This window comes from Colletotrichum jinshuiense, chromosome 4, assembly GCF_051148585.1.
Source record: "Colletotrichum jinshuiense chromosome 4, complete sequence".
Lineage (NCBI taxonomy): Eukaryota > Fungi > Ascomycota > Sordariomycetes > Glomerellales > Glomerellaceae > Colletotrichum > Colletotrichum jinshuiense.
Window position 1 is genome coordinate 2,510,066 of NC_139311.1, and position 24,506 is coordinate 2,534,571.

Here is a 24,506-nt window from a genome sequence, read left to right on the forward strand (position 1 = left end):
CACCTAATATCTGTAGTTAACCTCTGGTCAAGATTTTCCCCAAGATTTTTCGATCAAGTGAGGATGTCGCAAGTAGCCTCTTGCCTTCGTTGTGGCCTGAACAACCTGGGAAAATAGATAAATTCCTGACGCATTGGAGTTCTGAAGTGATTGAAGGCGCAGGGATCCCGCGCGGCGAGTCGGCGGCGAACGTCTCCGACCTCCCCCTGGAGACTGCCCCAGGACGGAGCTTCATCTCATGCCAGAAAGCCGGGGATCCATTATCTTATCGCACCCAAAAGCCGCAGTAGGCGCTAAAAGCTTCAGGAGCTCCCCCCGGCCGGCTCGTCCCATGGGAAACCCAAGTTCGACCCAGAACTGAACAAAACGAACACGAGCACATGCCGCAGCGTCACGCATGTGCATGCACTATACTATTGAACAAGATCCCGTTTCTTTCTTTCTTCTACATTTCGAGCAAACCCGCGATGATCCCGACGACACATACCAAAACCTGGGAGCAGTAGTGTAAAAGGAAATCTAGAGACGAAACAGCAAAATATGCAGCGACTTTTTCCTCGACGAGCTCTGGCAGCTGGCCTGCGAGGGGCCGCTCTAACGCGTTCAGCTCAATGGCCCTGGGCGTCGCAAGTCTCGAGAAAATTTTCATGGACGGTGTCGAGGCGGGAGGATGAGAGAAAGTGGTCGACGCCACTGGCGAAGCAGCTGGCAGAGGCCATTTCGGTATGCACCCACGACCCTATGTGAATTCGAATATTCTCTGACGTCTTCAAATTCCAGATGACCGGCCCCGTTTCACTCGCAAGTTACATGCGCATGTGTCTGACTGGTGATATCGATGGATACTACACTGGCCTGGCCGAAGAGAACAGAGATCAGTTTGGGTTGAAGGGAGACTTCGTCACCTCGCCCGAGATCTCTCAGATATTTGGCGAATTGATTGGTATCTGGTTCGTTGCGGAATGGCTTAGCCAAGGTAAACCGAAGAGCGGTGTTGAGCTCATTGAGGTCGGCCCTGGGCGCGGTACGTTGATGGACGACATGCTTCGTGTAAGTGGGATTTTTTTTGCACTCTTCAATTTTGCGAGCAGGGAGACTAATTCCATCTCTAGACGATACAGAACTTCAAAGGCATGGCCCAAAGTATTGACGCCATCTACATGGTTGAGGCCAGCCCCCAGTTACGGGAGGCGCAGAAGAACCTCCTCTGCGGCCCTGATGCATCCATGACCGAGTCCAAGGTGGGCTATCACAGCATCTGCAAGTACACAAACTTACCAATCGTCTGGACTGATACTATCAAGTCCATCCCTCAAAGTAAGGGCGAAGATCCTGGATTGGATGAGAGCGTAATTGCTGACGTTGTTCACCAGACCCCGAGAAGATGCCCTTCATTGTGGCGCACGAGTTCTTCGATGCTCTCCCCATCCACGCCTTTCAGGCTGTGACTGTTCCCCCTCCAGTACCCAAAGAACCCGCAGCAGGCACTCATTCTCCAGCAAGACGCCCACGGGAGCCCGAGAAGCCCAAGGTCGAGTGGCGTGAGATGCTGGTATCTCCCACCCCGCCGGACGCAACCCATGCTACTATGAACATCCCCAAATCAGAACAAGGCGACCCGATCCCAGACTTCCAAATGACTCTTTCGTCAGGCCCGTCGCGGCACTCGCGGTACCTCCCCGAGAGTTCATCCCGGTACCGCCGCCTCAAGTCCTCCGTCCCAGACGCCGTCGCGGAGATCTGCCCTGACGCCTCGCTCTACGCCACCGACTTCGCCAGCCGCATCGGTGGTTCGAAGCAGTACCCAAAGACTCGCCCTTCAGGCGCGGCGCTCATCCTAGACTACGGCACGACGGACACTGTCCCCATTAACTCTCTGCGTGGCATACGTCGCCACCGTCGTGTCAGTCCCTTCTCGGAGCCTGGTCTCGTCGATTTGAGCGCCGATGTTGACTTTACTGCCATTGCTGAGGCGGCGATGGGTGCGAGTGAGGGCATTGAGGTTCACGGCCCTGTCGACCAGGGCGCGTTCCTAGCTCAGATGGGTATCAAGGAACGGGCTGAAGTGCTCATCAAGCAGGTCAAGGCGAAGGCGGCCGCCGACAATGCACAGGACATCGAGAGGGCTTGGAAACGTCTCGTTGACCGGGGCCCCGGTGGAATGGGCAAGGTCTACAAGGCCCTAGCGATTCTACCAGAGAACGATGGGCGGAGGCGTCCCGTCGGCTTTGGTGGTGATGTGTAAGGTTATTGTGTAAGACTGTTGTGTATACTACTAGGAACCACTTGTCGAATGATACGACAGAGTGATAACATCATCGCTCGTAGCCCTGTTGTAAAGACGCATCGTTTGCAATCATGTGTCATTCCATGCTTCCCACATCTAAAGAACAACAAATTCTTTTGCTAAACAGTGAACCCAAGTGGACTACGCCAACGCCACACCTGCAGTGCATGTTGTACATTGCAATTACACGATTGCTGCTTTTCCCCATTACCAAATAACCATATAAGCACTCTATTTCCTGGATCCTACAAGCTTAGCATCTTCGTCGTCGGAGTCATCTGAAAACCTGTCTCCATCTTCCCCCACCGCGAAGATGGTTTCCCCATCCAAGGACTCGCGCGGAACATGTCTTTGCGGTTGTTGTTGTTGTTGGGAAATGCTGCTTGCCGGCGCGCCCGAGGAAGCTGCGCGAGCTGCAGGTTGAGGAGACGAGTTTCCCTTGCCTAGCTGTGCTTCCTCGTCATCATCTGAGTCGTCAGGCGCCCCAATGTCTGCCATTGTAAACGTTCCATCGTCGTCTTGGGCGATCTCGTCGCTCATAGCAAAGCGCCTGTTGTTGGCAGTAGGCCTCCAGACGTAGGCGATGAAGGCAACGTCGGCGAAGTAGACGAGGTTCAACCAGCCATCAAGGACGAACCACCGGGACTTCCAGTGGAAGGGGACGTAGTCGGGGTCATTGACCGACGCGAAGCTGAAGCTGTTGAAGAAGAAGAAGCCGAAAATTACGAAGATGCTGATCAGGATGCACCACCACAGCTTTCTGTACATGGCTTCTTTGGCATGCTGCTTGCGCTCGCGCAGATCCTTGAGCGTAAAATTGAGAGAGTTCAGAGTCCAGACATAGAAGCCAGTGAGAGTGCCAGCCAGAGGGAGGACGATAAGAAGAACGAAGGGGCCTAGTACGGATGTTAGTCCATCAACGTTACGACTCGAATGGAACTAGATAGGGGGTCTTGCCAGCAGCATCTGGGGTAATCAACAAGCTAGTAATTGCATACACAAGCCCGAAGACGAAGTGGGCGATAGCTAGCCAGCGCACCCAAATCATGGTTCGCCCAAGCGTTGGCTTGACGACTCCGTAGCCCATGCAGACGATGAGGAGCAGGAAGAATGAGAAAGAGTTGCGAGCAGCATTAAGGATCGCTACAATGACCAGTAGCACCTTGGAACCGATATTTGCGCCGTTCCGATTAAGGTAGTCTGCCGGCCTGTCAGTCATTTCTCTGAGTAAGTTCTCACGGTTTGCCTTACCGTAGAATCCCCAAGTCAGAAGCATCTCAACAACCAAGAAGATGACAATGGCTGTTATGTAGTTTTGAACCGGTACTATACCTTGTTAGCCCAATATACTAGACATCAAATCATAGTGCTTACGAATGTCATGTCGATGCTGGTAATACAGAAAGCCCCAAAATCTAGATAGCGTTAGCATTGTATCATGGAGCGCTAAGGTATCAGTGAGTTCCATACACGGCAACCAGAGCGTAGAGAATTGTGATTCCCCCGTAAAAAGGTAGCTTCGGGATCTGTGTAGCAGGCAGCTCGCCATAGGCATTGCGAAACTCAACGACGGCGGTGAACTCGCCCGCAGTGTATTTATCGGTCAGGACGCAATAGTAGCCAGTCTTGTGAATCATGTACTTTGTTGTTTGTGGCTCTTTCAGGTGGATGGCCTTCGTCTCGATCATGTTCTTCGACTTGGATGTGGCTTCTTTGTCGATGATGAATTTGCCGATATCCGTCTCGTTGCAGTAACCCTTTTCGACATATGTTTCCTGGCAAATGCCGATTTTCTGAACGAAAGCCAATGTCAGTCATTCCATGCATCCAAAGCCACGCGCATTCACAAGATCATCTTACACTCTCGGCGTCTGGGTTTTCGCGAACGCCAATCAAGTCTTCGTCCTTCCATTCAAAAATAACCAAGCTCACGGTTGGATCTTGGTCCTCTGGAGCCTCTTTTGGAAGAAACATGATGTTGATGTATGGGTCGACGGGTCCGCCCCAAGCGGTGCGACTGTACATACCTGTTCATCAACAATTAGTATCAACATGTTGCAGGAAAGGTTCGATCGCCACTTGGTGAGGGCTGAACTTACCCGAGCATCTCTGTCTGTTCTCGTCGGTTTGGTCCTGCAAGAAAGGGAAGACTCGAATCAGCTGTCGGGTCCGAAGCGACGAACTAGCAATCGCAATGGGTTCTGTGGTGGGAATTCTACCATCTTGACTTCCAGAGCATTGGCTGTCCATAGGGACAAGCCCAGGACAGAGGCACAAAGCCAGGCCTTCATCCTGACGATAGCAAGAGGGGAGGGGGGGCTGCAGTTGACGGCAAGAACCAAGGTTCCGATGGCCTAGAGAGACAAGTCGTTGCAGCTAGCCGCGCGCAAGGTGCCAGGCCCGAATAGGTTTCTGTATCTATGGCAATGTTGAGGACGTGATGGGCGCGTGGAGCATGCCGAATCAAAAAGTCGATTTGCGGCTTGAGTCCGTTGTAATTTGGCGGATCGTGGAGTTCAGCAAGTCCGGCGAAGTCGGATACGTTGCACGGAAACAGTGTCGTCGGGAGCTTGGAGCGAAGCTTGTGTGTGCCAGCCTGGCAGACAGACAGACCTTTGACGAAACTGGCAGTGAGAGGGAGGGACGTGCCAAGCTCCGAGGTACGTACGCTTGCTGCTAGACCTCCAATCCTAGGGAGGTTTCATTGGTTGTTTCCGGGAGGGCTACTGGGCCGCTAGCGAATGCAGGGCGCTGGCGTTCTGTTCTCCTTTGGTAAGGCAATTAGCACGGTGGTACCTTACCAACCTACTTTCTATGTAGGGGCACATGTCAGGGAGGACTTTCCATTCGCCCCCACTGAAACTTACCTGCCGCACGGCAGCCCCCCCGCTGGAGCCTGCAGCGGGATCCGCCAAATCTTTCCCAGGGTATGGCTAGCTAGCTGTTGCTGTTGCGGCGTTACGCAATCCTCCGCTGAGTGAAGAAGATTCCCGTCGCGTTTCCCCGTCAAAGGTACATGGCAAGGCTGTGACGGCGGCACGGACTTCCACTGCTCTACTCCAACATATCGTGCTGTCACTACTCAGCCTCGCCAGTTCCCTGCTGACAGCAATCGCTCTGGACGACAATGGGCAAGAACACAGACAAACTCTACATCACCCACTCCGAGTGGTCATCCTCGGATGCATACTCTGCCAGTGCTGGCGCCAATGTGAACGCGCGCTCGCGCCCTGGCTCATTTCGCCGCCTGCCTTTCAATTTTTGCGCTGCCAGCCTCCAGCCCTTCAAGAACCCTGTCTGCACCAAAGAGGGGACCATCTTCGATGTCGAGGTCATCAGCTCTTGGCTGGACAAACACGATACAAACCCGGTCGACGGCGAGCCGCTGAGTGCGAAGGACCTGATTAAGCTCAACTTCGCCAGGAATGCCGAAACCGACTCGCGGACTCCGGGCTTCACTGATGGCCAGGGAGACTTGATTGACCCTGTTACCTTCAAGGTATTCACGGACAACACCCACATTGTTGCGATTCGACACGGAACCTATGCAAACGTCTTCGCCTGGGATACGGTCGAGCGAATGAACATCAAGGCCAAGAACTGGCGGGACTTAGTTGACGACGAAGAGTTCTCTAGAGCCGACATTATCACCTTGCAAGATCCCCAGAATGCCGCTAGCAGGGACTTGAGTCAATTCAAGTTTCTCAAAGATGGCGAGGACGCGATTTTGACTAAGGAGCAAGTGGAGGAGCGAAAGAATGGCAACATCAACATTGATGCGCTGGGCCGAGTGGGTGACAAGGTCTTAAGGGCGAAACAAGCCGTTGAGAAGGCACGCAAGGAACGAGAAGAAGGCGGCGATGTGAATCGCACCTCTGGAGCCGTCGTCAAGTCCGGATCGACAGTGCAGCGCACGTCTATGATCTTGGACAAGAAAATCCCATCGAACGCTGCAGTATATACAAACGGGAAAGCAGCCGCGAGTTTTACCAGCACGGGGCTTACACCCGAGACGAGTGGCGAGCGAGCGCTTTTGACAGACGAAGAGTACATGCTCAAGCCGAAACGGGTCAAGATCAAGGGCTACGCCCGGATAGAAACTAACCTGGGCGACTTGAATATTGAGCTTTACCCCGAGCATGCGCCTCGCGCGGTATGGAACTTTACAAGACTTGCCCAGAAGGGATACTATAGGGGTGTCACATTCCACCGAAATATCAAGAATTTCATGCTGCAAGGAGGCGATCCTTCGGGCACAGGCAAAGGTGGCACCAGTATTTGGGGCAAGAATTTCCAGGATGAATTTGAGGGCCCTTTAACGCATGATGCCCGAGGTATTCTCAGCATGGCAAACAAAGGCAAAAACACCAATTCAAGCCAGTTTTTTATCATCTACCGGCCAACGAAGCATCTGGACAACAAGCATACCGTTTTTGGCAAGGTCGTTGGAGGCCTGGACGTTCTGTCAAAGATGGAAGACGTTCCCACCGACGGTTCCGACAGGCCCCTGAACAAAATCGTGATGAAGGAGGTGGTGGTATACCTGGATCCTTTTGAAGAGTTCCTCAAGGAAAAGAGCAAGACCGATAGTCTAGAAAAGGCCAAGCAGGCAATAGCGCTGAGCGGCGGTACAGAGGACGACAAGACGACGTGGACCGGCAAGAGAATCCGGGCGGACGGCACCGTGGACAGTGGAAGCACGGGTGCCGGCGTGGGCAAGTATCTCAAGGCTCAAAAGAACACTGCGCCGGTGGCGGCAGACGCTGATGTTGATACCTGGGAGGAGCCAGCTAGAAAGAAGGCGAAAAGCGGCGGCTTCGGTAATTTTGATAGCTGGTGAGGCCTTGACGGAGCTACGGTGCTGTTATCTAAAACATCACGGATGAGAAATAGACATGATACCCCTTACGCCTCCGCCTCGCATTGCCCTGGGGATCTTAGGCGCCATTTGAGTCCGACATGAGTATGGATATACACAATATATGGCAGCCAAGAACCCAGCCAGGACCTCGTTAACCTTTCTAGGATGCAGTACCTGGGTTCAAACAGAATTCTACAATACCAGGTCTGCCGGGCTGTGCGTCTGTGGCATTCTTTCCCAGGGCACGTCGGACCACGGAATACACACCTCCTTGTTCCGGACCATAAGTGCCACCCCGCGAGCTTGCATCAATCCCGACTCCTCGAGGATTGCGTGTAGTCGTTCGACCACATACTCCTTGACCTCCCGTGTGCAGCAGGATGACACGCCCGCCAAGTACAGCGGCCATACAATGGTGTTGCTCGCGGAAGCAAGCGTCATGAACCGATCGGCATCGTCGCTGCGGCCTTTCGCTTGCGTTGGGTCGTGAAGGGTTGGACCGTTGAAAGCAGCTGGTCTGCGCGGCGAGTCGCCGGCAGATGATGGCGGAGAAGACGATGCGGAAGTTGTGGGAGACGGCACAATTCTGACCGGAGGCTTTTTTGCCTTGACAATGGCAGCCGATAAACCAACACGTCCAGACATGGCATCCTTGAAGCTGACGATGCCGAAATGCTGAGGAACGCTCGCAAGAATTGTGTCGCGAAGTTTTTCCAGCAACTCGACGGACTTTGCAAGCTGGAGTTTTGCCTCGTATGGCCAAGATAGTATAGTGTGTTCGTGAAAGCATTTGAAGAGCTCTCCAATGATGGTCTCATGCACCATCATTCTGATTGACCGAACGCCGTTCCAAGTCGCGGCTAGCCCGAGGGTCGGATAAACATCGCAATGATGGCCATCTAACACGGCGGAGTGGGCTGTTGAGAGTCTCACCGGTCTGTACTTCCAGAAGTCCGGGAGGTCGTCGATGATGACAACAAATTCCTGATCGACCTTTAATAGTTGGTCGATGATATCACCCGTCTGGCTGAGTTTACCACTCTTAATATCGTACCGCAACTGCATAACCTTATAAATGGGGCCCGATAGTCGCCAGTTCGGATCAGTCCCGCCTGATAGCATACCTAGTTGATTCCGGAGCTCGACCAAGGGCTGCGGCATGGCCATGTCTCTTTGCATGCAGTTGATGATGACGATATGCGTTAGCATCACGAACATTCGTGCTCCGGCTCTGGTCCGGAACTGGTTGAGGCCGCGCATCTTCGCCAGAGCAGAGGCGCCGTTGATGTGATTCTGCCATGCTCGCACCGTCTGATTGTTGCGCCCGCTGAGCATTTCGTAGGTGCCCAAGATGAGGATAGAGAGCATGGTTGTATCCTTGACTGCCTCTACAGGGTCCCTCAAGGCATCGTTGGTCAGCTGAAGGGCAGTACCATAGCTCCTGCGCGACCAGTCCATCATCTTGGGGCACATGGTAAGGCTGGAAAGGCCGGCCAGCCCGACTGCGGTCATACTTGCCATAACGCCATCCACTTGTCGACTGGGTAACATACTTGCAGGGCGCCAGACGTCAAACATGAAGTCATAATTCTGATGGCAAGCATTCTCGTCGACGGTGACATAGCGGGAGAAGAAATATGCCGTGCCACGCTCTTGATATGATGGCGACAGTGAGTACAAAAGCGCGACCTTTTGGGTTGTCGGCCAACTTCCCTCGTCGGGAGATGGTAGCAGGTTGTCACTATCACTGTCACTCTCGTCATTCTCGAGATACCCAGTAGGGGAGGCAGCCCATTGAATGTGTTGCGGTCGGCTTCTAATGGTGATATTCCGATCCAGTAATGCTAGAGGACGGGAGGGGAGGTGTCGACGAGTGCCCGGCTTTGCTGACGTTCTGGATGTCGGATGGGAGCTCTCGGGGTCGGCGCTGTCGGGTACCGGTGCACCCGGGACGGTTCCTGAAGCCTGGGGGTTCTTTGTGCGCCCCCGGGCTCGGGTTTTGGCAGCTTTCTTGATGACATGGGAGCTCTCATCTCTGAACATGAGGTCGACGAGGTTCCGATAGCCGGGACATTGTTGCTGGCGCTTCTCACACTGGCCACAGCCGGGCTCTCCCTGGTCACACTGTTGATTTTGTTAGATCTAGATGCCGGTTATAGGCACGGGAAACGGGAGCTTCGACCGCAACAGCCGTGGGGGGGCGGGGGGAATACTCGTGCCCATAAATCTGGACTTACCCTTATCTTTCGCTCACGACAACTAGAGCAACCCTTGGATGGCTTGCCGCAGTACACCATGACGAACCTTTAGATGCCTGGCCTGAAGTAGCCAGCGATTCGGAAAGAAAGGGCGTGTGTATGTTCGTGTGGTGCAAGGCAGCTATGTTAGAAAGTAACTGGGTAATGATAAGGATCGCTTGCTGTGGATTCCATCATCAGGCCATGATCTACTCCGTTATGCAGTGGCGATCGGAGCGGGGAGATTGCAAGGCCAAGACAGATGCTGGGCAGAGGATTTGGGGAGCAGACAACAGGCAGCCCGATCGAAAAATCCCATTCTAGCGGAAGTCCCGGGCCTGGATATTTCTCCCCTATCTCTCAGTTGAGAATGCAAGGTGACAGGTCAGCAAATGGGGGGAAGGTTCCTTGATCTAGAGATCAGAGGACAGAGAGAGACAAAGGCTGCGGCGTGCAACTGGATATTGAATATGCAAATGGCACGCTTTGGGCGACGAGGACGGGATGAAGATGTGTGCTATCGCCTCCACAGCTGTCGTCAGTCGCATCTAGGCCCTTTCAGAACAGTTGGCCGACTGGGGTTGCGGGACTGGAAACCTCGGAGGGCAGCAGTGGTAGTTGGTGAGCTCCAAACCGGGGTGCTCAACTTATGGGGATGCCTAGGTCTGGTATTGATTACCCTCTTTTCGTCACAGGGGTTCGTTCTATGGAGCTCCCGGTACGAAGCTCCCTCCCAGCACCTGCGTCACACCCCCCCGGATCAATTTGCGCCCTTGGATGTCTTGCTTATTCCCATCGTCATCATCGGGTTCGGCGCTGGACGCGTTCTGCCTTACGGGAATACATCACATGCATCATACACAGAATGAAATGGTGGCTTCCCAGGCAGCATGTCCCCGACGGGAATGGCTGCAGCAGCGTGCATTGGCTGGGTCCCCGGCAAGCTGAGCCAGGGTTCTAGCTCGGTTTCCCAACCTCCAACGGTCGCAATCTCCCCGCGAAGACCGCTGACAAAACACCTGCATGCGGTCGGTTCTATTTCGGTCCCCGCCAGATGTGACTGGTCAGCATGCGGCCGGCGTCGTGATCTGGCTTGCAGGTCGAGAGGAGGGCGGCTGAATCGAATACGCCTTGTGAAGCCCCGATTCCTTGAGCCTAGCATGCAGAGCGTCACCGCAGGAGAGATAAGTCTCCTGTTCCATCTGCTCATTGGCAGAGCCGAGGGCCCTCATCCCCGAACGCCAGGCCGACCTACTTTGTCTTCGCCCTCTCCAAGGGGATTGGGCCATAGCAAGGGAAAAGCAACGAGTATCTTGCGACTCGAGACAAGCCTGGTTTATGCAAACCAACCTTTGAGCGTGAAAGCCATGGTCAAAACCAGCTAGCATTTGGCACCCAGTGGCTTCGGCGATTTTATATGGAGGGTTTTGAGCCCTCCAAAGGTGTGAGAATGCGCTGTAAACCGAGCGAGAATTGTAGATGCATCTGGTATCTATCCACGCTAGTCCAAGTTGCTCGACTTACACCAACAGCCACGCTGGAAAACACACACTCCATCCTATCCGTATTGCAAGCAAGGCCACCCAGCACTCTTTACGCAATGGAATCGTATACATTCAGAGCCCACAAATCATCTGTTCAACAACCACTGGGTCGTTTCTTTATATATATATATATATAAACCCCTTCTGCGCTGCAGATGCATTCTATCCGCCGATCCCAACAGTTAAAAGCCTGGGGTTCGAGTCGAAAAGCGATCCTGACTGATCAGGGCCGTTTGACGGGCCAACATCATCGTATGGGAAGGCATAACCACGACCATCGGGGCTAACCTCGTGGCAGATGCGCGAATAGTGGTTCGTTCGGGCATCCTTGTAGTAGTTTTTCACGCTCTCGCCTTCGGGCTGCTGGTCGTTCGTGAGCAGCGTCGACCGGTTGAACGCAGCCGCGATTCGAGCCCCGATGGCACCCATCTGGGCCTGGTTCTTCGGGTACCCGCCAAACGGCCCTGTGCTGCAGCTAAAGATGTCTCGAGCACTCGGCTGGGCGAACGACCCGGCACCGCCGAATGCCAGCAGGTTGTCCGAACCCACGCGACCCTTGACATTGCCCCATTCAGCCTGCGTGTTGACCGTAAGGTCGGCGGAACGGTACTTGCCCCAGACGGCGTCTACATAGGGCTGATAGTACCCTTGGAAGAGGTTCGGCTGCATGACGATGCCCGAATTGGGGCTGAGAGCGCGCAGGTTGGCCGTATTGTCGGGCGTGCGCACAATGAGCTTGCTCCAACCGGCGTTGTCACTGGCGTCCTGGGCGCGGAGCTTGTCACATATCGTGTCGAGGGCATTACTGGGGAACCCCGGCACGGTCGTGACGGTGCCGGAGTCGTTTTCGAGGGTCAGGGAGACGGGGATGCTGACGAAGTCGACGTACGAGATGTTGACGAACACCTGGAAGCTGTTGAAGGTGAACTCACAGAAGCCCCAGTTGAGGTTGTAGTTTGCATCCGAGATGTTGGTCGCTGAGGGCTCCACCACGGCCGGGCCCGGGTTAAGGAGGAATTTGAGCGGGCCGTCCCGGGAGAACCAGATGCGCCCGCCGGCGATCTGGGGGATCGTCAGCCTCCGCGTCGATCCCGGTGCCCCCAGCGATATGGCGCAGTCGGATTGGAGTGGTTGCAGTATGTCGGGCGGCGAGCTCGGGTAGTAGCCCGTCACGCCGTCGGCCTGGAGCAGGAACACGGCATTGTTCCTGTTGAGGTCCAGGCCGGTTACGTGGGCGAAGGCATTAGAAGAGCCAGTGTTGTTCTTCAGAACAATATCGAGCGTGGGTCTCGTCATGCCGACTTTCGGAAAGTGGGAACTTGCAAGGGTGAATCGGTCTCGCGTGTGCTGCTTTCTCTGGCGCAGAGGACTGCTTTTTTGCGACAGTTACAGGCCATGATTTCAGAAGAGTTGGCCGAGCCTTTTATCAAGCCGGCGATCGTCGCATTTCTCGCCTTCAGGGCAAGGAAGGGCCAAAAGGGGAGCAACTGACCGGGGTGGCCATGTGCGAGCACCTTGACCCCTCCAATAAGTCCAGCTGGTGACTTTTTCCCAAAATACTATGACAGTATGAGACGCACAAGTGTGATAAGCTGGATTTCTCTTCCCTCCCTCCCTCTCGGCATGACGGAATAGACGACATGGATATGTGGGACTAGTGATGGCCCACTATCAAAACGTCTTTCCCAGTTTTTAGACGCTCCGTCTGACGAATGCAACCAGCAAACCAAATCGCATATGTCTGAGAAGTCCAGTTAATACTGTCTGTTGGTCGTTGACTGCCGATGGAGAATGGGAAAATGGAGGCCGTCTTCGACATTTACTCATTTACTCTCCATGGTTTAGCACGTTCCCAGTGAGCAGTAACTCACCTGCATAATTCTGCAGTTGGTGCAGAATCCGGGGTAAAATGTCTTGGCCGCATTCTGGTCTGGAAAAGGCCCGGTAATTAGATCACCCGCTCTGGACGGATGAACAACGGCAATGGAGGTGCACTGCGACGCTACGGTGATGCGGCAGCCGTTGGCTTGACGATGAGGGACCAGTAGCTGTCGATCACTCGGAGCCATGTGCTCGTTCTAGAGAATGAGGGGCCTGCATGTAAGGGCTGCTGATCTCCCCGCAAAGAAGACTAACTTGGAGAAAGTTGGAGAGAGACGATGTGGAGGAGGCGCGGGTCGCTGGTGGTTTTCAAGACAGTTTCCTCTTCCCTGTTGGAGTTCCCAAAGTCGGGTCAGCTGATGGGGTTGGGGTTTGGCTCGCCGCTGGTTCAGCATGGAGTTGTCCTTTTATCTCACTCCGGACTCGGCCGCTCCCTCTTGATACTACAATGACAGTCGGGTTTTTGATGGCGTTGCAATGCGGAGAAGAGAACCACATACAAGGGGGGAGGCACGAGCTCGTCGCGGAACGGCTTCATTGCCGGTAGTTAAGGAAATCGCCGATCTCTCGATCCGCATGCGGTTGACGAACGTCACCACGGCGTCCGCTTAATCATGGGAACTGTTTCGGGAGTGTGACTTTGTTGACGTCTTACGCCGTCCGGTGACACGGTCGTTATTCAGCCTGGGCCACCAGTGGAAGAATACGGGAGCAGGATTGGATCGGATACCTCTCATGGGTAATTATTAAGTGGTGAAAGTACACTATCATGGAAAAAGAGGCTCGGAATCATGCGTCAGCCTGCCGACCTCCCAACCCCGCCCACCACACTTTCCTCTTGTTAAAATCAACACGTTGACCAAAAACACCTGTCGCTATGATGGTATAGGTTCAAAAGACAAGAAGACGAAGATGAAGCGAAAACCACGCTCATGCGCTAGCAATGAAGAAGAAGAAAAATGGATCAACAGGCCGGAGCTGCTGGGAAAAGATGTGAAGCTCAGAGGAACCATGCACCCAGAAACAACAGACTAGCAACCAACGGCCATGAAGGCGCCTCTACCACCCCAGCAACACTCTGTTCGGCGCTTGGAATCCCAGACACGGTCTGGTTGTTTGTCATGTTCACCTGCGTACTAAAGAAGAAGGTAGGCTCGTCCGGAATGGTGCACACGGCGTCCGGCGCGGCGGGATCAACGCACCGCCTCTCGTGGTCAGCCTTGCGGGCGTCAAGCGACGAGTTGAAATAGGCTTTGACAGATGCCACCGTCAGGATCGAGTCATTCGTGGGCGGCCCCCCCGACCATGAGGGGTTGCCGTTGCTCCAGTGCTGGAGGATTAGGTGTCCGCCCTCAGTAGGCACAGCGCTGCCGTTCATGCGGCCAATAACCTTGCTATCGGCGTAAAAGATTACCTCGTTGCGGAGGTAGTCGATGCGGTACTCATGAAAGTCTGTGGTGGGGTTGAAGCCGAGGTTCACTTTGATGAAGTTGCCAGTGCCCGCGGCGTCGTAGCCCTTTTCAAGTGAGGCGCGGGACTGTAGGACGATGTTTAGCGGGAAAGTGTTGTTGGATGGGTTGAACTCCTTCGTGAGGAATTCCATGTCGATCTCTTGTGTGTCGTTGTGGTACTGTGTGGGCGGTCAGCAAACCGCTTCCATATATGCCAAGCAGCTGTGAAAGGTTGTGGTATCCTACCCAAAAGAATGCAGCACACGTCCCAGCAACATACGGCACCTTCATCATGGCCCGAAAGGATCCGTATTGCACGTCCTGCCTCGCCGAGTCGATCTCCGCCGTTGGTACCAGGCCGTCTATCGTAGAGCTCTCAACCAGCAGCTGCAGTCCCGCGTCTGCCTTGGTTGAGCTGAGCCCGTACGAACTCGAACCCTCGTGAACAGCGGCGACGTTGACCGGCATAAACTTCTCCCCCAAAGGACCCCTCGCATTCGCGTTTGTCTTGTTGAATTCCTGTCGTGCCCAGTCCGTGTCGTTCTTGATATCCTTGACCTTCGTGAAGTCAGACTCTATCAGATCGGTGAAGACCTCAACGGTGCCCGAAATGTTGGCTGCATATCCGCACTCGCATGCTGCGCGAGCGAGACTGGGAAGCAGGGAGAATACTGCTAGGCAAGTTTCTGCAGAAAACCTCATGACGAGGGTTGGTGTAAGTGATGTGGAAAGTCGTGCGTACGTATTATTGCCAGAGCATTACGCGCACCGCAACATTTGACAGCGAGGTAAAGGCACTCCAAGTACTCTTGTAACCAGTCCAGGCGTGCAAGAATAGGAAAAAAGCTGATGGGATGGGATGGAGCTCAGACGAAAAGAAGAGTCGAACAGAATTACACAAGATGGAAGATATCAATAGAGCAAAGCAAGCAGAAATGGAAAGTAGAAGATTGTGGGATATTGTGTATTAGTAGTGACTTGTCGTGGCAACGATCGAGGCAGTCGGAAGGAAAGCAACGCTGTGCGACTGTTTGGTCTGTGGCTTACGTTCATTGCAAGGTGGTACACCGACACCCCTCCATCGCTCCAACAAACACAACCATCGCTCTTGGTGCCCTCGAGAGCCTGGCGAACGGACGGACTCGAGTGAGTCAAAGGAGGGGCTAGAAGACGGACAAAAACTTCCTCGACGCTTAACAGAACGGCATCTCGAACTGCCGTCAGTGACTCTGGTGGAGAAGGACGATGATGACGTTCAAGATTCACAACTTGTCTCATGATTAACTGTTGCCCTCGAAGCTTTCTCGCGGGTTACTGACGATGACAAGAGCGATGTGAAACGTACTCCACAGGCCACCACAAACAAAGAAAGACGACGGCAAAGGCGGGTGGAAGCATAGAGGCCGTTTGGGCCACGAACTTGACTGTCTACCTGTCCGTTGTGCTTCAGTCTGTTCCGGTGCGCGGTAGCGGGCAGCCACAGGTTGTGCTAAGTCGTATCGCCTCAGGCAGCTGTGATTCCCGCAGGATCGTACGCAAGGATGTATTGGCCGAAGGACAAGGTTTCTGAGGGCCGTATGCTCGAGCGTAAGTAAGCAAGGTGGATAGTTGATATAGCATGGAGGCAAGGTGGCTGAAGCCACTACGTTAGAAAAGCCACCAGGGGCATGTCTGCCTCAAAGGAGAGAACTATGAAAGGGACTCCGTTAATCATCCTTCAGTACGAACGGCCCCGTCTCACCATGACCGCCTCCCGTTGTGTACCTCCCGCTTGATTCTTGTCTGGTGTTAAAGTGTGGCTTTGCTCGTCAACGCCCCATTGCTTGGTCCACATCATTGACCTCATCCACATTATAGCTCATTTTCCAATTCCGCGCTAGTGCCAGCCCAATTCCTTCGAAACCTACCTCGTCTTTGTCACCACAACAGTGCTCTGCTGCCTTCCGAATTCTTTGTCATCCAAGGGAGGGGTGCTTGACGATGGAGTATCTCTCGAAGCTAACGCCCCCTTGATGCCAATCAGAGAACTAACTCCCTGGCTCGAAAGCCATACTTTGTCGGGCCGGTCACATTTACGAGGTGTGAGAGTGGGTGGGTGTTATATACCAATGAGGAGAAGTGATATTTCAAATGCTCAACTCCTAGGAAACTATCTATACACATGTGTGCCCAAGAAGCCCGCTCCTCCATCGTTGCATTCGATCGAGCAAGGCCCGGATGCCTCGACTCGGAGGATGCCTCGCCACAGGGAAATTCGTCACTATTCTCCACGTCCACTTCCATGCCAAGAATGCATTCCAGAGCAGAGACAAGTAAAACTAAGTCAAATGACAAAATTCCAAAGCGGGCAAGTACTGCAATCTGTATATCGAACAAGGTATCTGAGCAAAGCGGGAAACGAAACATTCATCGCAGAAATGACGCGCAAGACGAACTGTAGGAACTAACAAATCAACGAGCCAAAACAATTCGAACCAAGGAAGTAGGAAGGAGAAAGAAAGATGAGATGGATATCAGCAGCACAAAACATTAGTATGAGCTAATAGAACAAGCGCAACAAGCAATCACCAACCCCATCCTGGACCAGCCAACAGTGCCTCGAGGCGTCTCTGGGATGCGTGAGCAGGGCCCGAATTATCCCTATTCCCCGGGTATGATGTACCCAGGAATCCGTTCCGAACCCAATGCCACCCGCCACCCAACCCTTCCCCGTATACCTGCCCCATTATTGCCTATGACCAAGTCCAATATGCTGGGACGCTCAAAAGGAAATCAAGCAAAGGAAAAAAAAAAAAAGGGTAAACCAGCCGAGCAAGCTGGTTATGCGCAATGACCGTCCCGAAATCAAACCCTCTCATCTGTGACGCCTATCCCCTGCCACGTAAGGGGAAAAGCCTCAGACCGAGAGGAGTGTTCAGTGAACTACTCCGGATCCGTTACGCCAGAAATCAATCCATCAGACGAATAGGTATATGCCAAGGAGAAGAAGCCCAAAGGAAAAAAGAAATGAGACAGAGGAAATCGTTCAATCATCTCGCAACTAGTACACGCTGTCCTCGTCGGCCCCTTGAGATGTCATCGAAGGGGTCGAAACACTCGAGGATGCTTCCATGTCGTCGACATAGCCAACAAGTGCTTGCGCGTGGAGGCGGAAGGATTCGCCCATAAGTCTGGTAATTCTGCAGTCCTGTTAGCTTCCATTGTCTTAGATTGTATTCATGCCTGTCACTTACCCCCAAACCACGACCTCATCCAGCATGCTGCCCCACAGCCGAGCAACGACCGAGCTGAGTTGAGTAGCGTACATCTCATCGAGATCCTTGTCGAAGAGCTGCCGAACCTTGTTGTACATGACGAGTTCCTCCTCAGTCGCCTGCTCTTCGTCGTGTTCCAGACGGTAGAGCCAAAGTGAGAGGACGATCATCAGGTCAAGACCACACAAGGCGTGCTCAACGCTCCAATTCGTCGGTGAGGTGCGAGCTACCCAACGCACACCCTGAACCACAGCAATCTCAATGCAGTTGTAACACTCCTGGATGACCTTGATCATTTCGCTGGAGCGTTTGACGCGATCTCGCGCGTTGGACATGGCAGCCGCAACTTCGTAGGAATCATGGTAGCGCAATGCCTCCTGCACGGATTTCAGATCGACCTCCAGACGAGCCCGCGCGTTCCGGTACAGAGCCTTGGCATTGAAGATGAGGGGGTGTCCCTTGTGGGGAGCACTCAATGGGACCGCGACATTCTCGGGCTCGCAGAGATCACAGGATTTCTCCCACGTCTCAAGGGCAAGTCTGAGCTTGTACTCCGTGACAACGTCTTGAAGAGCCTCGGGGCTGCGCTTGTGGTACCAAACCTCGAGGAAAAGGGCATTGATCATAACCCGCGACGCAAACGCGCTGTACCTGAGTGTTTCTCCCTGGAACAGGTTGTCATGCGCCTCCATGAAGGTGACCACGGGCGACGCCTTCAAGTGCTCATTCCAAGCAGCCTCGCCAGCTACCTTCAGGTTCCAGAGCGCCTCGGAGGATGGGAGCTGCAAGTCCTCAAATTCATTGAAGCTGATAGCTGGTGTATGATTGTACGTCAGGGTAAGCAGGCCAAAGAAGATGTAGACAGCGTAGTAGGTGCGTCGACAGCCCTCATCCTCGATCCACTCGTTGCGAGTGGGATGAGCGCCACCGCGGGCCTCCTGACGAAGCTTCAGCTCATATCTGTTCCCGGCCACCATGTTGGCGAGCAAGCTCTTGATGGAGCAAGCCCATTCAAGCCCCTTAGGATCACCGCTCCAGCTGGCGAAGATCATGTTGAGCAGCGAGCCTTGCATCGTCCACAGCGGGCACTTCCGCGAGCTAAAGCTCTCCTTGTTCTGGAGGAACTGGTTGACGAGCACTTTGGATCCAATGTGGAGCATGTAGGCCTGGTCCTGATCAAATGCATAGAGCGCACCGATGCTAAGGACTGCGAGGAGAAGAGCCGGAGAGACCTTGGTTGAGTCAAAAGATGCGGGATGCAGGAATGGGAGGTGGTGGTGGAACAGTCCGAAGTACGTGGACAGGAATCGATTCAAAGAGGCGAGGTTGGGAAGGCGAAAGCCCTCGGGGATGGCATGCTCAGAGTCTTGGGCCCGGATGTTGTCGAGAATCTGGTTGCGCTCATCGTCGCTTGCAACCTGAGGAGCCCGGAAACCAGCGGAAGCCAAGGTCGCCTCATTGGCGAAAGGGCTTTGAGGCACAGGCGTGCCAGCCAAAGAGTTCGGTAGAGAGTTGATCATGGACTGCAGTGCGGGAACAAGGCCGTTGCATGTCTGGCCATTGATTGGCGGCAGTTGAACGTTGTGTGGTTGCATAGTGCTTGTGCTGTTGAAAGACTGCTGAGACTCGAACGAGCCGGAAGCCGACGACGCGATGGAGTGCGCCTTGGCTTCTGTTGATTGAGACATGAAGCTCTCCCACTGCGGCACGGGGATGGCGCCCGACGGGTATGTGACAGTTGGTTCCATGGCGTGCGGCGAATAGGGCATCGAAGGGCTGCCTCCCGCGCGCGCACCCGCAGCAGCCTTGTGCTGAAAGTCGGCGACGAGCATGGCAGCAGTCTCTATGTCGAAGGTGCCATCGTGGGACGCGGCTTCAATTTGATCCAACGCAGACTGGTCGAGTATAGGTGTCTTTGCGGGACCGCCAATTGCTCTCGTCTTGGGACCTGAACGTCGCTTGCCATCGCTGTGAAGGGGAACTCCGCCGTCCTTGGCATGCACGGTACGATCGTGTCGAAGAAGGAGATCGCGTCTGACGAATGTGCTCCGGCACTTCATGCACTTGAAGGGGCGCTCTTTGGTGTCTAAGAAAAATGATGTGGTCAGTACTTTGACTAGTTCCAAGTAGATACGAGAATTCCCCTCGCGTTGGCCGCAGTGTGCATCGATAAAGAGGCGGAAGGAGGGGTTCCCAGTCGATGGGAGGGGTTCCCAGTCGAGAGAAAGCTTTGCATGCAGGAGGGGAAGGTGAGGAGAGGGGTTGCAGGAGACAACTTACGGGAGCGTTCATGTCTGCTGCGATGCTCGCTTCTGCTAAAGGCTCTGTTGCAGAACTGGCACTTGTATTTGCGTTCCGGCGCGAGTGAGGCCTTGCGCGAGGCCGGTGTTGATGAAGCGGACGTGGGGAGGACCGCAACGCTTGCGCCGGGCATCTTGAAGGCTCGAGTCGTGGTCGCGTTTTTTTTGTGAGGGGTGTGTCGGGTGGCTGGGCCAACTGCTGCGACGACAACGGCGACTTGGACGATGGGCGGACGGCTTGATCTGGACAGCGGCTCTCGGTGAATTGAAAACGATGGTTGAAATCGCCTGGCTCCAAAGGTTCCTCCTCGCTCGGCGCGCTCCCGTGGAGTTTAAAGTGTGTCTTGATTAGACTGGTAGATGTTGCTGGTCATTTGGTGCGATATTCTGGTCATAGGAAGGACGTGTGGTGGTTGGAGGGGAAAATCTGGCTGGCAGCCAGTGTTGAAAGCGGCTTGTCTAGAGGCGACAGGCGCGCTTGAAGTTGATGATGATGGGAGCCGAAGAGGGCGAAGGGCGCGTTGAAGTTGCGTGTTGGAGATGGACGATGATCACGAAAGTGGGAGGAAGGAGGAGACGGAAGAGGGGAAGTCCAGGAAAAAGTAGGAGGGGAGAAGAGGAGGAAGAGAGAGGCCTTGGTGAGAACGGTGGGGACACTGGACTGCGACAGTGGGAGGGACGCTGGTGTATTGGAGGGGGTGGGCACTGGACAGGAGAGGAGGGGGAAGAGAGAGAGGGGGGAGGGGGGCCACCACGCTGGCCCGGAGCTGGGAGGGTACCTGGAGCGAGGTACCTTTTCCACTATAAGAAAGCGGGAAACAGGCGGGCAGCAGCAAGTAAAAGATACGTATTTTCCACATTTGCTGGACCTGAGGTATCTACCTAGGTCAGGTAAGGCAGGGCGAGGTACCTCCGGCAAGCGAGCAAGCATGTCAGGTAAGGAAGGTCGAAGGAAGGTACATCTGTTAGCTGAGTGGATCCCCCGGGCCACTCGCTGAGATGGACAGAGGACAGGGCAGGCAGGACGGGACTGCACAATGCACGCTGCACACATCAAGCACGAGGGACTATGGGGCAAGAACGGCCCAGTGTTCGTTCACCGGACCACCAGAACAGAACAGAGCCGACCCGGGTTCCTCCATTAGAATGAGCAAGGGAGGGATGTGGTCGAGGGGTGGAGGATGGGAGGGGGAGGGGGAGGGGGGCCCTGAGGTGAGAGTGGAGGGGGAGACGACATGACCGGCACCAGCAACCAGCAACCAGCCCGCCCACGGAGGGCAGGGCGAGCAAGTCACCCATAGGTGGAGAGAGGCGACATGAAGGGCCCACGACGGGCGGTGGTGTGTGCTGCTGGGCTGGGCCGGGCTGGGCTGGGTTTTGCTTTGCTGTGTCGTGGCCGGTGGAAAGATTGGAAGTGAGGGGAGGTCGGGTGGGATGGATGGACGGGTGGATGGATGGATTGGATGGATGGATGGATGGATGGATGGACGGAAGCTGGTGCAGTGATACCTTAGGTATTACTGCTGCCGCCGTCGCTACGGCTGCTGCTGCTTCTGCTGCTGCTGCTGTCATTGCTGACCCTGCTGTGCGCGTTGCTGTGTCGCTGTCGCCGTCGCTATCGCTGCCGAAGCTGAACGCTGTTGGCACCAATGCACACGCACACAGCCCACAAAAAAAAAAAACAATTGCACCTCCGAACAGGGAAGGAGGTACGTATTCCCGCCTGTTTCTGTCTCCACATTTACGTACCGGTATTCTTACATCTCACTGCTAAGTGACGGAATGCAAGTACCTTTTAGCTACCTTATTGTGGATAGACAGGTAGGGAACTGGAAGGGAGAGCCGGAGCTATGTAAGCTGCTGCGTCGCAAACCCCCACCTCGTGTACCTCACCCCCAATCTTTGGGTCGAGAGATACATGAAGCCGGCTGTCTTTTGTCACGTCCATTTGCGCCAGCCATTCAGCTCTCTCTCGTGTCTTGAAGACACGAGCCCAGAAGCTTTTGCCGCCAACTCAATAAGTTGAAAGGAGGCACCCTTATCCCTATTGTTTGCCTGTTGCCAATTTAAAAAAAATTCTCGGGACCATGAGGTATGCACCATTGTAAAGGACCGTCATCTCGTCTGATACAAGAGAGACGAGGAATCTAAATGGGGTCGTGTCGACATCTCAATCCAAGACAAATTTAGGGGCCGAGAATAAAAAGCAACAGGTTGGACAAATAGGGGCGAATACCACCGATTGGATTTGGGGGGGGGGGGGGGGGGGGCGGGGAGGCAACTTACACACACTCTCTCTCTCTTCCAGTATCCTGTCATTACTGCGTGCCACGCCCCCCCTTCCTTCGCGGAACACGACGCGACATGGCACTTTCAAGGATTCAGGGATCACAATTTTTCTTCCCACGGAGGACAAGGGCTTCCTTCTCTTTCCTCTCATTCTCGCCGCTGTCTACTTTTAGCCAGGCATGGAGATGGAATTGCTCAACAACACTAATTAAGGACACACAAGACACGGATACTTGAGCTCGTGCCGTACGCCACTCCGCGCTACAAGCACCACCAGTCTTCCATCTTCACCAGAGTCCAAAGTCACCGCGCTCAGATTTGTGTCGCGGGAGGGTGGATTGGCGAACAAGAAACCGAATGTCCTGGCACGCACCCGACCCGTCCGGAGCGCACCTAGCCACATTGAGATACCACAAACGCCTCCCCCCCCCCCCCCCGCCGCCCACAGAAGCATGGCAGGGGAAACCAAAGGGCGGATGGCCGGGTTATGGGACTCCTTGTGGATAACCACTAGGGGTGCGGCCAGGGCCAGGAGGAGGCCGAGAGCGAGGGCCGAGGGGCGTGTATCCATGATGAAGGAGCCGGCTCAGCTCAGCACAGCAGAGCACAGCACAACACAACACAGCACAAACATAGGGCAGGCGGACTAGATTCCCAGGTTCGGGTGGACTGGACCAAGACGGCGGTACGCGACGCTAAAGCAAGCACTGCTGTGCTGGTGTCGAATGCCCTGGACTCAATGACGAGGAGTAATCCTGGATGGTTGACGTGGTTGGTCATACGGTGATCGCGTTAAACGGTTCAGCCAGAGAGGAAAGATGAGGCAAGGAGGCATGCAAGTGAAGCGAGTGCGGTGACGAGAGAGGTGTGCGGTGAGGGAAAGGAGAGGTGAGTCAAGACATGCAAGGTATCCGCTTCAACAGTTCGTCCCGTCCCATGGTTCGCCTTACCAAGGCATGCAGCGACAGCCAGCACGAGGTAGACTCGGACCAGTTCCTGAAGTGAGTACAGAACACTAGGCGCTGCGGGTTGTTGAGATGCGTTGATCGGTGCAAGATGCCTATCCTTACTGCACAACATGCATTCGCCGTTCTCTATGATGCTCCGTGATGACCACCTACCTGCTTCTTGGTCGAATGAACGGGGGGGGAAATGCCCTGCCTAAATGGGCGATGGCGGCCGGATACTGACGTCGTTTCTCCCGACTCAGAAAGAGATTCTTGTGAGAGAACCCGAGGCAAAAGCAACGCGACGCGGAAAAGAAATTGCAATCACCAACGGCCTGGGGCAATGGAGCTTCTCAAGGTCGCTCGCTGCCCCTCCAGGTCTAGTCTCACTAAATCCCGGACCGCTGGTTTGGTTGGCAATTTCGCCCCGGCCCCGGAACTCCAAGGGAGGAAGGGATGCCTGGCTCGCTCCCACTGCTTCGAATGTTTCCATGATTCCCTCCGCCTTCTCTCATCAGTCACCGTGGCCACCGACTGTCCCGCCCGGCTGGTCAAGACCCCTCCGCATTGCCGTCGTTTCGTATCCTGAGGTCGCTTCACTACGACGGACACCATATGCAAAACCACTTAGCTGCTACTGCCTAGGCTCTATTCGTACCATGTGCGGTCGGTAATAGCTCCCCAGCTATAAAGGGGGACAAACAGGGTGTTGCTGGTCTCCGTTGTTCCAAAGTGGTAAAAAACCCAACGGGGAGAAGAGGTACACCAGAATACCCCACAAGGGCGCCTTGTATGAGCCAATAGGTATGCACCCCGTCTCCCGGGCCCCGGACGTACATCGCGCTCGACAGGGTAGCTCCGGTACTCGGTCGATACGTGTCATGCGAGGATGCACTAACGCGCGCTGGCGGAACGCATGCTTGTTCCCGTGGACGCTCACCCTGCCTGTCACTCCCAGCGGTGAGCAGAGGTATCCCTGTGTACCTCCACCCCGGCACCCAGGACGAGTACGCGGTCCAATACACGTGTAAGTGGTGGGAACTGGCAAGCCCACCCCGGTCGCCCCACTCTGATCCGCCCTGCCGTTCTACTGAAGTAAGTGCTTGCCTTGGACGCGGGCGACGCGACGCTGCAGCTCTCCTCCTGCACCTGTGACCTCTTGCTGGTGTTCGCAGCCCGGGCGTGGGTAAGTGGGTCTCCGGAACGTCGCGACACGATGTGAAATGGACGTCCAGTCGGCGAGGATTGTGGGACATGGAACTGGCATAATGTGTTTGCGTGCCGGGGGGGCAGTAGTGGGGATTTTATTCCCTTCCCTAGCTCGCCTTTACCATCAAACCAGAACAGAAGACGCAATCAGACGAGCCGGGCACGAGACGGTGGGCGGCAGGCTGGAATACCCGTACCGCACCCGCACCCGCACTTGCACCCGCACCGCACCGCACCGCAACTTGG

General features: G+C 54.7%; 7 protein-coding genes across 7 annotated transcripts; 2 read left to right on the top strand and 5 right to left on the bottom strand.

The window, feature by feature from the left end:
- Window positions 1-540: 540 nt before the first annotated feature.
- On the top strand, window positions 541-2,245 carry EsH8_IV_000629 (S-adenosyl-L-methionine-dependent methyltransferase; the record flags this gene model as incomplete). The annotated part of the gene is made up of 4 exons (XM_083265519.1): window positions 541-723; window positions 781-1,050; window positions 1,113-1,317; window positions 1,374-2,245. 4 exons carry the CDS (start codon window positions 541-543, stop codon window positions 2,243-2,245), a joined length of 1,530 nt encoding a protein of 509 aa, XP_083124414.1.
- Window positions 2,246-2,518: 273 nt separating this feature from the next.
- On the bottom strand, window positions 2,519-4,578 carry EsH8_IV_000630 (lung seven transmembrane receptor-domain-containing protein; the record flags this gene model as incomplete). The annotated part of the gene is made up of 8 exons (XM_083265520.1): window positions 2,519-3,183; window positions 3,245-3,487; window positions 3,539-3,613; window positions 3,662-3,702; window positions 3,758-4,080; window positions 4,148-4,314; window positions 4,387-4,420; window positions 4,507-4,578. The coding sequence occupies 8 exons, from the start codon at window positions 4,576-4,578 to the stop codon at window positions 2,519-2,521; spliced, it is 1,620 nt and encodes a 539-aa protein (XP_083124415.1).
- An 836-nt stretch (window positions 4,579-5,414) lies between these two features.
- EsH8_IV_000631 (peptidyl-prolyl cis-trans isomerase) lies at window positions 5,415-7,127 on the top strand (the record flags this gene model as incomplete). Its single annotated transcript, XM_083265521.1, has 1 exon — window positions 5,415-7,127. The coding sequence occupies one exon, from the start codon at window positions 5,415-5,417 to the stop codon at window positions 7,125-7,127; it is 1,713 nt and encodes a 570-aa protein (XP_083124416.1).
- Window positions 7,128-7,340: 213 nt separating this feature from the next.
- EsH8_IV_000632 (Zn(II)2Cys6 transcription factor) lies at window positions 7,341-9,445 on the bottom strand (the record flags this gene model as incomplete). The annotated part of the gene is made up of 2 exons (XM_083265522.1): window positions 7,341-9,272; window positions 9,386-9,445. The coding sequence occupies 2 exons, from the start codon at window positions 9,443-9,445 to the stop codon at window positions 7,341-7,343; spliced, it is 1,992 nt and encodes a 663-aa protein (XP_083124417.1).
- A 1,646-nt stretch (window positions 9,446-11,091) lies between these two features.
- On the bottom strand, window positions 11,092-12,225 carry EsH8_IV_000633 (glycoside hydrolase family 64 protein; the record flags this gene model as incomplete). Its single annotated transcript, XM_083265523.1, has 1 exon — window positions 11,092-12,225. One exon carries the CDS (start codon window positions 12,223-12,225, stop codon window positions 11,092-11,094), a length of 1,134 nt encoding a protein of 377 aa, XP_083124418.1.
- A 1,585-nt stretch (window positions 12,226-13,810) lies between these two features.
- Window positions 13,811-14,963, bottom strand: EsH8_IV_000634 (concanavalin A-like lectin/glucanase domain-containing protein; the record flags this gene model as incomplete). The annotated part of the gene is made up of 2 exons (XM_083265524.1): window positions 13,811-14,440; window positions 14,508-14,963. 2 exons carry the CDS (start codon window positions 14,961-14,963, stop codon window positions 13,811-13,813), a joined length of 1,086 nt encoding a protein of 361 aa, XP_083124419.1.
- A 2,338-nt stretch (window positions 14,964-17,301) lies between these two features.
- Window positions 17,302-19,949, bottom strand: EsH8_IV_000635 (C2H2-type zinc finger protein; the record flags this gene model as incomplete). Its single annotated transcript, XM_083265525.1, has 3 exons — window positions 17,302-17,440; window positions 17,495-19,601; window positions 19,796-19,949. 3 exons carry the CDS (start codon window positions 19,947-19,949, stop codon window positions 17,302-17,304), a joined length of 2,400 nt encoding a protein of 799 aa, XP_083124420.1.
- Window positions 19,950-24,506: the final 4,557 nt, after the last annotated feature.